We start from the raw sequence: 15,714 nt of genomic DNA, 5'->3' as shown, positions 1-15,714 counted from the left end.
CATTGTGGATGTGGAAGTTTTTTCTGTATCTTCTGTATAACATTATGTGTAGGAGAGAGAAAAGTCAGAAAATAATATTTCTCAAAGTCCACAAAAGCCATCAGTAACCACTGAGTATGCTTTAACATTGTCTTTAAGTCAATTTAAGTCACATTTACATAACTTGTAAAATGCCATCTGTGGGTACAGTATCCTGAGATGTAATGTTTAAGGTAGCTGTAGCAGTCATTACAAAAGAAAATCAAATTTGTTTTTTAAAGGGGCACACAGGATACAAAATTATTAGATTTTGAAGTGCTTTTTCCTACTAAGCTGACATTTTAAACATGGCTTTTTCCTATGAAATCTTAAAAATTACACTAGTTATTCCTGTTGGGTGTATATTAGGTTTGGACTTTTTCAAATCTCAATCTCCCTACTTTTCCAATATTTTGTTTATAAAAAGTAGAACATACAGAGACCTCAATAAAAATCATTATAGATTTCCACAACAATATAAGAATATAAAACATAAATATCCAGTAATTTATCCAGTTATTTGAATGTTGAGCTCACTTACTTGTATGCGGGTATTTCATTCTAAGTGATTCTTAGTGATTTTTCCATCTTATTTTAAATTGTATTTATTTCTAGCACTGTATAACTTACTAACTTTCAGAAATAAAGATTTAGGTGGTTTGATTCTTCTCTGTTATCTTACATGTTTCCTAAAGAAAAAAGCATTTGAAACATTTCATAATTTGCAGACGACTTTTGCATAAAGTATCGGTACTGAAAAAGATGAATATTTGAGAGGTGGAACAACAGAAGAAGGTTCTGACCCAGTTGTTACTTTCTCTGAAGCTGCATTCTCTGTGGGTCCAGCAACTCTTCATTTGTACTTATCCACAGAGAGAGCAAGATTCCTAAATCCTTAATCAGTCACAGCACATTGTAATATTGCACTACTAACACCTATCCCACATGATGTTGCTGTTTCTTACAGCTGTCCATCCCAGGTTATGGTGGAGCCTTTCTTCTCTTTACCAGAGCAAGTGCTTGAGAAGCAGTTCACAAAATAAACAGTAGTAGAAGAGGAGCTAAATAGGATTATACTTGAAGCCTCTGGTTATACAGAGGCTGTGTTCAGGCTCTGCATAGTGGCAACTGAGTCATGAATACTCAAATTGCTGCATGTCATCTGGTTCTGTGTGGAGACCCGAACTCTGTGACAGTCCTCATTTCCCCTGGTGATTTTTGCATGGCATCAAATTCTGGGTTTAAGTGTTGCTAGAAGTATAGGAAACTCGGGATGTTCAAACAAAGCAATGCAGGTGGGGGGAGAGGATTGTGAGTGTGCTGCATCTGCAGTCTGGCAGCAAAGAGCTGGAGAAGAGGGTATAGCCACAGACAGAGCTCAGATTAAGCACTACACCTTCCTTCTACTGCAAGATGAAGTAAGTTTTAAGTTCATTTCTACCCCACTCCCACAAGCAGTAACACTGGCTGGGTGTGTGGAAAGATGAGGTTGTGTCACCCCCACAGCCTTGAAAACAAGGTCTTCAGAGCCTGGTCCTGCAACATCTCAGCGTTAATAGGCTTTGTAACTGTACAGCAGTGATATATGCATATCTCACTTAAAGGATTCCCACTTAGGTGCTAAGTACTATGTGAAAATTTCAGCCAGCTCTCAACAGGAAAAATGGACTATAAATATTTATCATACCATCTGGGCTCTTCACTTGCAGAGTTCATTAGTGCATTTATCCAGAAGAGGGAAAAAGAAAAAAAAAACTAGCAATGGACTGAAATCAGGAAACTAATTCAGAAACACTGGGCACACTCTGAGTAGCTTTCTGAGTAAAGCCAAGTAAGGACAGAAAATCATTTATCCTGCTAAATACCTGCTATATTATTTAAGTGAAACATCTACAAATTACATCAAATGGTTTGGCAGACTAAATATTAAGTGTACTTGTCACAACAAGGAACACTGCATGTGCAATGTATTTTCTGAATAGGCTGCTATTTTTTGAACAAGCACACTTTTACTGTGTAGAGAACTGCATAGAAAACATGGTCATCACTGCTTAAATAACCATCGTGGCCAGCTTATATAAACACTAGCTAAAGCTGCTGGAGATTATTTGCAGAACATTGGATCTGATGAGCTCAAATATAAGATAGCTTGGGTAGTATAATATTTGGGATTACCTTAATAATCTCTTTAGGGAAAGTGTGCAGTATCAGCAGAACCATTGCTTGAGTCTTTGAGGGAAGTAGAAACTGTACAGTAATAATTCTGCATTTATTATGCACTTCAGTCTTTCCCTGTGAATAAGGCAAGTTTCTGAGCTCTATATAGGGCCCAGGCTAATGCTTTGAGAATTTAATTAAATATCTGTGATTTCAACTCACCTGTGGAGCCCAAATTATCATTTTGGCAACCTGTTTTTGTTGTGTGGTAACTTGTTTTACTGTAGCACCATCCTTTGAAGTTACACATGTAATTTCCATGCATATGAGTTACTAGGGAAAAGAGCTTAATAGATTAATATAAAGAAAATCAATGTTGAGAGGCAATGAAAATGCTTCCCTACAGATTTATAGAGTGCTAGGTGAGTTGTCAAAGTTTACTGATACTTCAACCCTTTCTGACCTCTTTGAGCACAGCCTTTCAGGGGTCGACCTTTGAGTCATAGCTTCTGACAAGGGAGCTGATTTTCATCTTTTTGGATCTGAACACTGGGCTGTACTTGTCTGTGTTATCCATCACCGCCCTGCAGAGGATACAGGCAGTTCTGCTTCCCTTCTGACACCTTCCCTGCCTGGGAACAATCTCACAAAAGTCCACGACAGCCTTAAACACTTGTGCTTCTTGTACACTTCAGCCACTCTTATCCAAAATAAAGAAACAAACAAGCTGCTAGGTAGCAATTTCTGTGCCTTTGGCATCTTACTAACCTTTTGGTGTTCAGCTGAGTGTTAGGATGCCATTCTTGGCAAAAAAAAAAAGCTGCACAGCTTTTATTTGGAGTCCAGGAAATGGCATCAGCACCACTGTCTTGTAATAACCCCATAGCAATCCAAATATTCTGTTAATTTACAAATGTTTTTAACTAATTAAAATGATCACTTCTGCAGGAAAAACAAACGAACAAACAAACAAAAACAAGCAAAACAAAACACTGGTAATCCAAAATAAGTATATATCAACTATCTCACAATACAATGTAACTGCTCTTAAGACTTACAGTTCTCTTGCTCACAACTACCTTTGCTCCACAGAGAATCATCCAACCTTGCAAATCTTGCAGATTTTCTCATTGATTAGCATAATGAAATTCAGCTCTGAGCAATTATCCTTAACCTGTTTTAAGCTTGGAGTTCTTTGCTCCTATCTAAGGTGTGATAAAAAGCTAGGGGTCCAAAAGCATATATTTTTAGAAGAGTATATCCTTTGGTCTAAGATATTACACCCTTCTGAAGATCTCATCTCATCTATATCCTTGGACCATCATGAGCATAGCAACTTTTTACTTTTCATAAATTGTTAAATAATACTGCTAGATCCATTGTAGTTACATTCAGAAAAGAAAGGGCATTTGAACAAAAACAATTTTTCTTATTTGTTATGATTGTGATGGGAACAGGTTGTTCTACCGTGCTTATTTTTATTTTTCCTATAATTTCGCCTTCTTTGCTGAATGTAATGGCAAGTAATCTGTGCAGATCATTATTTCTAGACTTGTTACAAAATCAGTATGTAACAATAAGATACAAAAAGATCAGATGATATGAGCAGTTTGGAGAATACCTTTAGCTCTGCAGCAGCCATAGTCATTTGAACTCCTATTATTTCATCTGTCTGTTTCAAAGCATTTGATGATGGTCTGTAAACATTATTATGGCCATGAAGCAGATATAAAAAGTCTTCCAAAGTATATATCTACAATGCAGGCATAAACATATTTCCTACATATGCAAAACCCGCAAAAAGGCTAATGTTGTAGCATGTAATTTTGAAACTTTGAATCTCTCTACAGATATTGTCATGTGTATCTCTAATGTTTGATCTTACCTTTTAAGAAATAAATTTTAAATGCACACAATAAGCATGCACAGAGTAACTACATGAAGACTTTCTTTTTCATTGAAAAAACTTGAGGTTTTAAAAGGCTCTTTTCCAATAGTCTTTAGAATAAATACGGAACTGATCTGTTAGAAGAGCTGATGTACAGCTCCGTGCTTTTTCTTCTTATTTTTTCCACTGTAAAATCATAAAAGAGGAAGGGGGAAAGAAAACATGTCACCAAAGAACTTTCCAAGTGGCATTGATAATAAGCTAAAAATCCTTGGGCTACAGAGACTGAGAGGTGACCTTATTAATGTTTATAAATTTATAAAGGATGAGTGCCATGAGGATGGAGCCAGGCTCTTCTCGGTGGCAAACAATGATAGGACAAGGGGTAACGGGATCAAGCTGGAACACAAGAGGTTCCACTTAAATTTGAGAAAAAACTTCTTCTCAGTGAGGGTGACAGAGCACTGGAACAGGCTGCCCAGGGAGGCTGTGGAGTCTCCTTCTCTGGAGACATTCAAAACCTGCCTGGACATGTTCCTGTGCGACCTCACGCAGGCGTTCCTGCTCCAGCAGGGGGATTGGACTAGATGATCTCTTGAGGTCCCTTCCAATCCCAAACATACTGTGATACTGTGATACTGTGTGAAGAGTGTGAGACTGTGAAAGAATTCTGACCTGACAACTGTGTGGATTTACGGGGTAAAAAAAAAAATCTTCTTAGTAGTAATCTACCACTCTTCTATTTCAAGCAATGATATATCAGATTTCTTAATGTCCAATTTCCAGGACTACCACTTACCTTGAAATTCATGACAAGTTTTTATAGGTCATGTACAGATCAAATCTGCTGTGTGTGTGCCCAGTGGGACATATAGATGCACAAGAACTGCTGCTTCTGGGGAATTTGTATGTCTCTGTACATTAGCTGTAGGATTGGCGTATTTGGGAATCATCAGCCTTGCTGCACATGCAGAGAGGACCCTGGACAGAGTGGACCTGACAGTCTTCATAGCTTTAACAAATTCGAGGGTCCAGACTCAGAGTTGTGTGCATCACTGTGTGAATATGCCAAAAAAACACTATTTTCCTGGGTGAATCCCATCATACCTGCTTACTCTAATGGCTCATTTGCAGTAGGGCTGACAGCAAATGTATCTACAGATACATTAATTAACATTAGCTGGCATTAATCGTCTTGCTGAGGTATTGCTAACTATGTAGCTCTGACTGCATGAGGTACAACAGAGGCTGAAAACATAACTAGTATCCTCAGCTGTATATTTTCAGATTATTAAATGCAAACGCAAAGCACCCAAGTTCTTGCTGTGAAGCCACAGAATATCTAATCCAGTGGCAAAAGGAAAACCAAGACCTAGCTGTCAGCATAACTTAGAGTGGAAACTTCTATTGATGGTAACACGCAAGGAAAAAATTCTGTCTTAGAGGGGTCAGGATAAAGAAAAGCAGAGTTGGCAACTAGATAAAAATGCTGAATATGTTTAATTTAAAATAACTTAGGGATGCGACATGAAAGTGAACGGGGCCAGTTTGCTAGCATTTTTCAAAGAACTTCAGCTTGAGGATGATGGGAATTCTTGGAAGGTGAAGGAGCTGGTTTTTTTGCTATTGGTTCTCTGATTAGCCTTGATGTTTCCAAGTGCAATCCCTCCTGAATCAACAAGTCAGAGAGAGGACTTCCTCATCAAAGTTTATGTCCAGCATGCTTTAGTAGCCTCTTTTGATAAAGAACTAAATATTGAAATCTCGGGTATTTTTCCCTCTTGGAACTAAAGCTGTGGGGCTGAGAGACTGTAGCCATGTCTCTCCTGAATGAAGTTCCTGAGATGTTAAACTGAGATTATATAAAATGTGAGCCTTGCTTTTTGCTTTTTTCTTGTTAGACAACATATGCATGTGAGTGGCAGTCTTCACAAATACACAATAGACACATTAGCTGCCTTATTGACTCCTATCTTTGTTTCAAGAGGAATTCAGTAAATTGTGTGCCTCTTTTCAGATTTATTCCTAATTTCAGCATTATAACAATTCTTGAAACTTGATTATTATCCTACTTTTAGGATAATGAATGTTGTGCCTGTGGGTAAATTTTTTGCTGGTTAGAAAAAAAAAAAGGCACAGCTCAGTGTTCTTTTCTGTTTCTCATGGGGCAACATTTGAGAAAACAGCTAGTGCTTGGTTTGAAGATGGTTTTAAGTACATATTTGTTTTTATCCAAGTGTTCATTTCAAATATGTGAAATTATTTTGTATTTTCTTCCTTAGCAGAATTCAGCTTTTCTTACTTTTGTCCTGAGAGAATGAATTAGGTTCCAGGTGGTAAACTGTAGATTATTGTTAACAATTATCTGTAGATTATTGTTAATACTCATGTAGAATTAGTTAATTTCGGTTGTGATATTCTAATTTATAGGGTGCCATGTAAAACTAGAGGCAGTTCCCAGTCTCAAAGAACTTTAAAATTATTTTTAAAATAAGGGATGAATACCGCAGAGAGATGGGATTGACCCTGTGGTACTGATGAGGGAAGATTGAGTTGGTGATAAGAAGCAATCACAATGCAGCATGTATCCAAACATCATAAATGTTTTGTTAGACATCAGGGTGACGGTGATTTTGCAGGCTTTTATCGAGTGATAAGTCTCAAGACAGGATGAAAACTGAATGCACTTGTTGAAAAATTGGACAAATGAACAGTTGAGACCCGTGTTGTTGCTTGAAAAGAAGCAGGAGCTATTATTCACATTATTGAAGATGATGGGTAAGAAGGCAAGTGGAAGGACTTTAAAAGTGAAGATAAGTAGTTTTGCTTCCTCTTATTTACTACACTGGGAGAAAATAAGTTCTACCCCTGTGCTGCTGAAAGTTATCATTGTGGCAACTCCACTATTATTAGATCATTCTATTTTAGCTTCAATATTCAGGAAACTACTGAATCAATGCATTTTACACTTTTAAGGCATTCAGAAGTGAGCTGCTTATTTTGTAATAGCTGTAAAGAGAGGTAGGACATACACGACCCTAAACTGTTTGTTGGTCTAAAGAGGAGAATGGAAGAAGAAAAACAGCATAAAATTATAGGCAGTTGAACAAAGATCCAATGTGAAAAAGGTGTAGTACCCTCTGACAATCATTAAATCTGCAAAAGAAACCTGGTACACTGGGTGTTAATTACAGTAATTCAAGATGTTTCTGGGAATACAGTGGCTTCTTTTTCATCTGGCTTGTACAATTAATGACTCAAGTTTTCTGTTATGAATCCTTAAATTGTTCTGCTGTCTTATGAACAAAAAGTAATGCCTAGGAGACAGTAGCAGAGTCTTCTATTCCAAACTTCTTTGAATGCCTTCTGTGTCCTAAAGTTGCTGCTTCTTCTATGAGCTCTCTAAAGAACCATGGTAGCAATTTCCTAGTCATCCTGTATTTACTAATTTATAGAGTGGTTAGTTTTGAATAAGGGTTTGAATTAACTGACGAGTCACAAGTCTAAAGTAGTTATTTCATATTTGTTGAAACCCCAAGCCTTAACATTTAGTGACCCTGGTCCACAAATATTTACCATGAACATAGTGCTTATAGTTGCAAATCATACGTGGAATTATTGATTGCTCACAGTAACGAGTACTGTGCTAAATGCAACGAGTGTCAGAGGATCAGTTCTTCCATCTTTGTTCCCATTGCAGTTACAAACTTTATATGCAAGTCATATTAAAAGCACTTTCATATTGTTTGGAGGGGTTTTTTTCTTGTTTTGTCTTGTCTTTTCCTAAAGATTTCCTCATATTCACACTGTAGTTCCTGCCACTGACATCAACTTATGTCTTTGAGGCTTGTCAACATGACGCGGCATGTGGTCCCAGAGCTGAGCCTTGCTCCTTCCATATGACTGTAAAGCAGAAACCTATGAGCAATTACTCAAACTAGCCTCTCAAACAGCTATATCTGGAGGTGCATCTTTAAATGTTTTACTTATCTCAGTGGGCATAAAGCACAGGAATTTTTGAGCAGGATCAACCTGGAAAAATTGCCAATGAACTGCAGATGCTTTTCTGTAAGGAATTGCCTTTTTTCTTGTGCATCCATCATGCCAAGATGGCTAATGCATGTTAGTTTCTCAAGAATGGAAAAATACTACACCACTTGGTTCATGAAAACACAGTGGGATACAGAAACTAACCCAAAAATTTGGGATGACGTAGGAAATTGTATTTCTAGCTGTAAACTTTATTATTACACAGACAGACTTGTTTTAGGATAAGCATCTGGCAATTATCTTGGTTCCCTGCCTCCAAGACCATTTTGGAGTTGAATGTGTCCAGCTGAAGTACTAATGGTTGGCAAGCCTTGTGCTTGGGGTAACCCTGCTACACAAGCTCTCAGCTTTGCCACCCAAAGATCTGATAAGTGATTTGTGTTGCAGAGAATTGCTGCTGTTGTAGCCTGAGCATGGAGGAAAGATATCTTATCTGCTAGGAGTACTGATCCTTACCAAGTGGGATGCTTCTTCCAAGGTGGCAGGAGAACTGCAGGAAGGCATGCATCCCATATAGGAAAATAAATGAACAGGAAAGAAAACACATTTTTCCATTTCTTCTCAACATATCTGACTAGAATAAAGGCACAATAATGATGACAAAATCAACGAGTAAAAACAAAAAATGAGTATATGAGGAAAAACTTGCTAATCATGAGATATCTTAAATTGTTGAAGAGTTTTGTGTGCTATGGTAGAAACTATGGAATGTGAAGCAATTAAAATTCACCTAATCAAAACATTCAGAAACACACAGTACAATGCAAAGCAGCTGTATATTGTCAAGGGGGTGAACACATTGTTTGCTGTTTAGGTCTAGTGTTTAAAATCTTCATTTGAGAAAGAAGGAAATTAAATAGAATTATATACTCAAAATGGTTGTCTTGTTTTCTTTTTTCAGCGCAAATTGAAGTGATACCATGCAAAATTTGTGGTGATAAGTCCTCTGGAATACACTATGGAGTCATCACTTGTGAAGGCTGCAAGGTATGAGATTTTAATACAGCATAGTCATCAGCACTGCATTAGCCTCAGGCATCTGTGTATAATAATACACTCTTACACGCTTTCAAGCAAGTGATGCCAAAGGCTGTAAAGTCTGCTGCTGATATAGATGTGTTTCATGCCTAATATTACTAGTAGCTTTCCTTTTCATCAAATAGTCTTCAGAGTTACCTCCTCATTTGAAACATGAATTCATCACATTTAATGCAGTATGAGTGCTGATACAGAGGCCTGCAACTCTAAGTCACACCTGTTCTACCTTAAGCAAGCTTGAGAGTTGCATTTCTTGTCTTGTTTCCTATACAATCCATGTAGCACTAAAAGTTGGTGCGGTATCCCAGTTTATCATGGTAAAAGTTTACAGGTGTCAATTTGGTCCTATTTTATGCCCCTTGTGTTCTCTGCAGGCCAGGTAGTAATCTCCAAAAGAAAATATGCCTTACATTATGTGTAGCATAAAAGGAGCCTTTGTCTTCCTTAGAGGCTCCAGCCTGGGGCAGTTGCTGAGCACTGGAGGCCTGGGGGCTTTTGTGTTTGTTGGGGGTTTTGTTTTGTTTTGTGTGTTCTGTTTAGTTTTGTTTGTTTGTTTAAGGCAAAAAAATCTTCCATGCTGCTTAGTTGTATTAACATATTATCCCAGACATTAGTTCAAATAACACAAATCAGTCTCCCAACCAAGAGAAGAAAGGCTTCAGTTTTCAACTTTAAAAATACTCTATGATGTTATTATCTAAGGAATTATACCATTACTCATGGAAAACCAGATTTTCATACTACGTGTTAGTATTTCAGCTTTGACTGTAAATGTGAAGTTGCAAAGATGGACTGGTAGCATCTTTGTTTTTTTCTATGTGGAAACATGCAAAATGGTTTATTTCAAAGTGGGTGCATATTTACAGACTGAAATGGCAAGTCTGTATTTACCTAATTCTTTACAGAATTTTAGAATATCTGAAAAATCTGAAAATTTGGGTGCACCCATTCCCAAAATAAAGCTTTTAATGTCGACACATTGATGAGCAATTTCTTGTCAAAGATCATATTTATTTCAGAACAGCTAATAATTGTAAACAGAAGAACCCGCAGTGTGTCGCTGTCTTTTTTTGACACTGGACTAGAAATAAGCATATTCTTATGACCACATGAAACAGGATTAGGTTAATTGATGTGACACTTAAAATTTGGCACAAAAGCTACAGGAGAAAAATGCTTTAAGCAGAAAAACAGCATCTTGTCTCAGTACTCAGTGCTCACAGAGCAGTTAGGACTAGAGTCTCCTGTAGACACGATTAAAGTTAATGCTGGCCCTTGTGTGTGCCTCAGGAGGAGATGATACCCCTCAGCTCTGTGTGTAGACTGCTTTTTGAGATAAAGAGCTTCTCTTCCACTTACGACAGTTTTAACCCCATTGTTTTTGTGCCAGTTTTGCAGTATCAGATCAATTAGTCTAATCGTGTTTTGTGAGCCTGTTGTGAAAAAAAGCTGTCAGCCTCCACATCAGGTCCGATGGGAGCTGTCTCAGTCTGTCAGGGCTCTCTTAAGGTAAGCACTGTCTCAGACAGTGCAACTCTGCTCTTCATTGCCGAGCAATTAAATAACTATTTGCTCTGACTGTGTAGTAATAACTGGTCATTTCTGGCCCCTTTTGTGTGAATGCATTAGAAGTCTGAATTAATTAAGAGGGCCATCACGTGTGGAAGAGAGAGGTGAGAACCGCTGCAGAAGCATGCACGCATGTTGAGCCAGGCACCAGACAGCTGCAGCATTTCAGGACGCAGCATCCGAGGATTGTACTGCCCGTGGTGGTGCTACAGACTTCAAGGGACAGGAAATCCTCTTGTCTCCCTACATTAGCTGTGCCACTGCAAATGCATATTATAAGCGCTCAAGGGGCATCATAAATATTACTGCTGTTTCATGTGCATGCTTGAATACACTGAATAACGTGCTCGACCCGTTGAAGAAAATGGTGGCTCTGCCACTGTCGTCACTGAAAGGGTGAAACTTGAAGACAGGTTTCCATCCCATCTGTGTCTCCTTCTTTTGCGAGCAGCCTTTTATCATCCCTCCTGCCTACCCCCAGAGCAAAGTATTTGCTACCACTCTTTTGTCATGGCTTAGACAGTAGCTCTTGTGACCATTTCCTTTCTCTCAGTGATGGATAAAGTGACTTGTTTGAGATGCAGAAAGACTTGTTGTCAGTGTTGAGAATATTGGGAAACCTGTCTTTAAGGCTGTAGCTCCTCAATAATAAACTTCATCTTCCTTCCTCCAAATAGAATTATTCTCATTAAATATAGCCAATATTGTAAAAAAAAAAAAACAACTAGAAATGAAATGATTGTCTGTACTTTGTAAGATAATAGTTAGATCTTATGCAGGAGAGAGTACAAAATCTCCTCAGAAAAAATACATTACCTGCTGTAGGTTAATTTTATTATGTAACTCTTGATTTTTTTCCTAAGAGGGGCAAAGAAGGAACAAACAAATTCTTCTGAGATGAGATCAGTCTTAATGGGAAAAAAACAGCAGTCCAGAATAAGGCACAGTCAATGCTAGATGCTTGTGTGGGTTTTTTAAATGTTGTTTAATTCATTTGTTCTCTCAAATCTCTATCCACATAGGAGCTTCTAAAACCTGAACCTTTAAAGCAGAAAATCTTTCGGACGTCAGAACCGAAATTGGCTGTGAAGTTCAGCAAGTAGAGTAGAAATATCTGCAATTAGCATCCATTTAGACTTAAATTAAACTCACCTCCACAGTTTCAGGAAAAGTTTTAGTCAGCCAGGATCAGATAAGTCCCCACCAGAGTTTTTCTCAGAGTTTCCGTAGAGGTCATCCATATTCTTAAAAGTGCAAATCATAAAACTTAATTTAGTTTTTAGATATACTACAATCACTGATAAAACCAGCATGGGCCAGATGAAGTGATTCTCTTTATGTTCTACCTCAGGAACTATCTCTGCTGGTATACTTGATGGGGCTCTCCACCTGTTGCCTGTTATTACTGACACCCCACATCATCCTCACTGAGTTCACCAGGACTGGAGCTAGAATTCAGGCGCTACCTGTAGCAAGCGAAGTGAGCCCTATGACACTATCACCTTGTTGTTTTCCTACTCCCGTTCCCCCAAAACAAACATCTGCTGTGATTGCCATGGCTGAGTACTACAGTTTGTCAGCCTTTTCAGAGTTAACACTGGCTTTGCCTGATAAATGAAGTTAGCTCTTGCTTACTGGCTCCATTCAGAGCTTGTTTGCAAACCAGCCTAGAAAGGCACAACCACTTTTATGCTACTTCTGATGACCGGTATAAGTGCAGTAATGATGCTTTCTGCCTTTTTTCTTCTTATGGCTTTCTGTCGTGGCTAGGCTATTCTTTGGCTCTGCCACCACACAACCCTGCAGCTGTGTACGTCTGAAGATGCCGAATGACCAAGAAAATTATTTGGGTTTTTTTTTTTTTCTCTCTGCAGTTCTTGTTCCACTTGTCCTTTATTTTACAGGAAAGAAAAGAATAGCATAAAATGCCTTCTCTCTCTCTTTCTCTCTCTAATCCTCACCCCCTGGTTTCATTCCTCTTGTAATCTCTGCTGTTTTGTGTCACTTCTACCATGATGGTACCTCTTAGGGTCGTCCTTAGCAGCTGGGAGCAAGTGTGGCCTTAGATATGGGTTAATACTCTCCTTCTAGCCCTCTAATCTTTAGCCAAGTAGCCCACAGCTGGCCAGAAAAACCTGCTAGGAGATAGAATAGCTACAAATTTTTACATAGATAAAATCAATAATGTTATATTCCATTGAAATGGAAAAAGTCATTACTTTCTCATGCTACTGTCTAGAGGTGTTGCTTTCTCCTTTGTATGTTGGCTTTACTTGATACAGTCATTAAATCCTAGTGCTTTTGTGATGCTTGAATTTGAATTACTTTTCACTCCTGAAGTGTATGGTCCCTCCAGATCAGATCAACATTTGCCAGGTTAAACTGAACCAGCAGACTTCAGCTCCTAGTGCTACACGTAGCGAGTGCCGGTTATTACCAGTCTCTTTCATTAAAGGAAGAAAATTGTCAGACAAAGTACTTTTAAGTCATCTGTTTACAAATGTTGACAAGCTTTTCCTTTACTAGCAGCAAGCGTTAGATGATATATGGTTGTTATTGCACAATAGGAATGCATTCTGTAACATTACTGTTTGTGTTTTAACAAAGTAGAAGTATGTTATTTACAGAATAAAGCACGATTCTCCTTGTAATAAGGAAATGTTATTTAGTTTCACTATACAGGGAAAGCACATCTGCAAAGCCACAGTGTAAGTAGCATTGCACTAAATAGGTGTTTATTGTAGTCATTTACACGGTTCTGTTCGTGTGTGTACGCGCACACATATATGCACATGGTAATACTCCGTCTCTCTGTCTCTCTTGCCTCTAGGGATTCTTTCGGAGGAGTCAGCAGAACAATGCCTCCTACTCCTGCCCAAGGCAGAGAAACTGTTTAATTGACAGAACCAACAGAAATCGTTGCCAACACTGCCGACTGCAGAAATGTCTTGCCCTGGGAATGTCTCGAGATGGTAAGGAGTCAGATTCCTGCTTCACGCCTAAACCCTTTGAAACTCTTCTTCACTGCTGACTTACTTAAACTCCCTGTAGATTTCTGGGGGACAAAAAAAAAAGGCAGGAGAAGCTCCTTGCTTTGTAATGCACGCACTGTGAGACACGGGATCTTTGCCATTCAGTTAACAAAGGAGGCTATTTTAACGGAGGGGGTGGGGAAATCACAAAATGGAGAGCACTATTAATTTGGAACAATTGGAGTCAGAACTTAAATGTGTTGTTCTGACCGAAGGCACAAAAAGGTCACCTCTGGAGAGGTGGATTTATATTCCAGTTTGAATAACCTCTTATATTAAACATTAACGTTTATCTTCACATTAAATATTGATGTGTGAAAGCATCCCTTTCCTTGGGATCTCTAGAGGTATGTGACATTCTAAATAGGCAGTTAAAAAGAAACTTACACCTTGATAGAATTAGGGTTTTCTGGTTTGTTTGATTTGGTTTGGTTGTTTTTTTTTATTCAGAGCTTTTGACTAAAAATTTTAAATTGTTAAAAAAAAAAAAATAAAAAAAAATATTTCTTTTACCTGTACATTATCCCCTGTCCCTGTCTGGGTATCTGGAAGAAGCATTTCATAGTTTAGCACTGAAAATGGACACTACACCAGACTAAAGCTCCACAGCGTATCTGGTAGCAGGATCCTTTGGTGCTTGCAGAGCTTTGATCCACTTCCCAAGCTGTGGTGTGACAAGCCATGATAGGCAGGCTCCAAACACGCACCAGCCACACCAGAGCTGCAGAGCAACGCTGCCCACAGCTGATCTGCCCCGGCCACCACTGCTAATGTGGGGGGTCTCCAGTTCGCAGACACATTTTAAATAGTCAGGAAGTACAAGAAGAAAACGTTATATTTTTGAAGGCAGGTTATATTAATTTTGATTGCCTGCCAGCGGTTTTCTGTCTTAGGAAGTTTACGCAAAATGTGCCTTTTGAAATTAACAACCACTGATGGAGGAGTTTCTTTAGATGGCCCACAGATTCTAAACTTATTCTAAATTTGGACTGTAATATGTTGTCTTACCTCTCTGTGTCCCATGTCTCACTGAAGCAACTTACTCACCACTCGCACCAGTCTGGGAGGAGCGTTGCAGTCTAGCCTTTAATCTGTGAACTCTTTTTGGTCCTAGCATGCAGCTTACGTAATGCCTTAGCTCCCGATTCTTCCCGGAGGAGATTAAAGTAGTAACATTTCAGTAATTTAACAGCACGTGCTTTCCTCCTGAAAGTAATATTTCAATTATTTGACGTATCACAGGAACATTTTAATGTGACTAACAGCACTGTCTTCCCAACCTATAATTCAGGGACCCCTATATACAGACAAAAGGAGTGATTCTTCAGACATCACTTTCTTCTCTCACTATTTACATAAGGGTGTTTATACTTAACGATATTAAGAGATCTTACCAGTTTAAAATAGGCTGTATGGATTTTTTTAACAGAGAAATTGAATGTGTTTTTTACCTCTCAGCCATGTAACAGATTCATTTTTATCTTGCGGAGGCAGGATGCTAATTGACAGCAGCTGGAGAATCCAATTAATGAATATATAATGAGAATAAACAGTGGGTGTTTGTTTTTATTACTGAGGCCCTAAATTTGAAGAAAATACACAGTTATATTTTTCAAAATACGGTCATTGCATATTGTCCATAAAGGTGTGCAGTGCACAATGGACTGATTCCAGGGCCAGGCTGTGTTCATGAGAGGTTGCTTGCAGCCTGTGTGAAGGGCTGCAAGTAAGCTGAGGTTGGCAACAGGGGAAAAAACACTCTTAGTGTAAAAAAAGTGCAAATAAATTTAAGAGACTGCCATCTCCTTGGTGTTCTGGCATAGCTTTTTCATATTACGCTCTTCCTTTTTTTTTTTCTTTCCTGGCTCAAGGTTTTCACATTCATCCACATGTGTAGGCTCAGACTGCTCGCGAGGACTATAGTGGAACTACGGGGTGGCAAAAATGAGAGCCAAGCCCATC

The 15,714-nt window shown here is 38.5% G+C and overlaps 1 protein-coding gene across 1 annotated transcript in view; it reads left to right on the top strand.

Moving 5' to 3' along the window:
- The window catches only part of RORB (RAR related orphan receptor B), a gene marked incomplete at both ends in the record, with an annotated part of 136,052 nt that overhangs the window by 87,453 nt on the left and 32,885 nt on the right, over window positions 1–15,714 (top strand). Inside the window, 2 exons of the mRNA XM_080362506.1 lie at window positions 8,955–9,100; window positions 13,551–13,692. Coding sequence (XP_080218632.1) covers window positions 8,955–9,100; window positions 13,551–13,692 — 288 coding nt within the window. The remainder of the gene's footprint in view (window positions 1–8,954; window positions 9,101–13,550; window positions 13,693–15,714) is intronic.

Source organism: Nesoenas mayeri (genome assembly GCF_963082525.1).
Source record: "Nesoenas mayeri genome assembly, chromosome: Z".
Classification (NCBI taxonomy): Eukaryota; Metazoa; Chordata; class Aves; order Columbiformes; family Columbidae; genus Nesoenas; species Nesoenas mayeri.
Note: the sequence above shows the minus strand (reverse complement) of the source record. Positions and strands in the feature narration are given on the sequence as shown.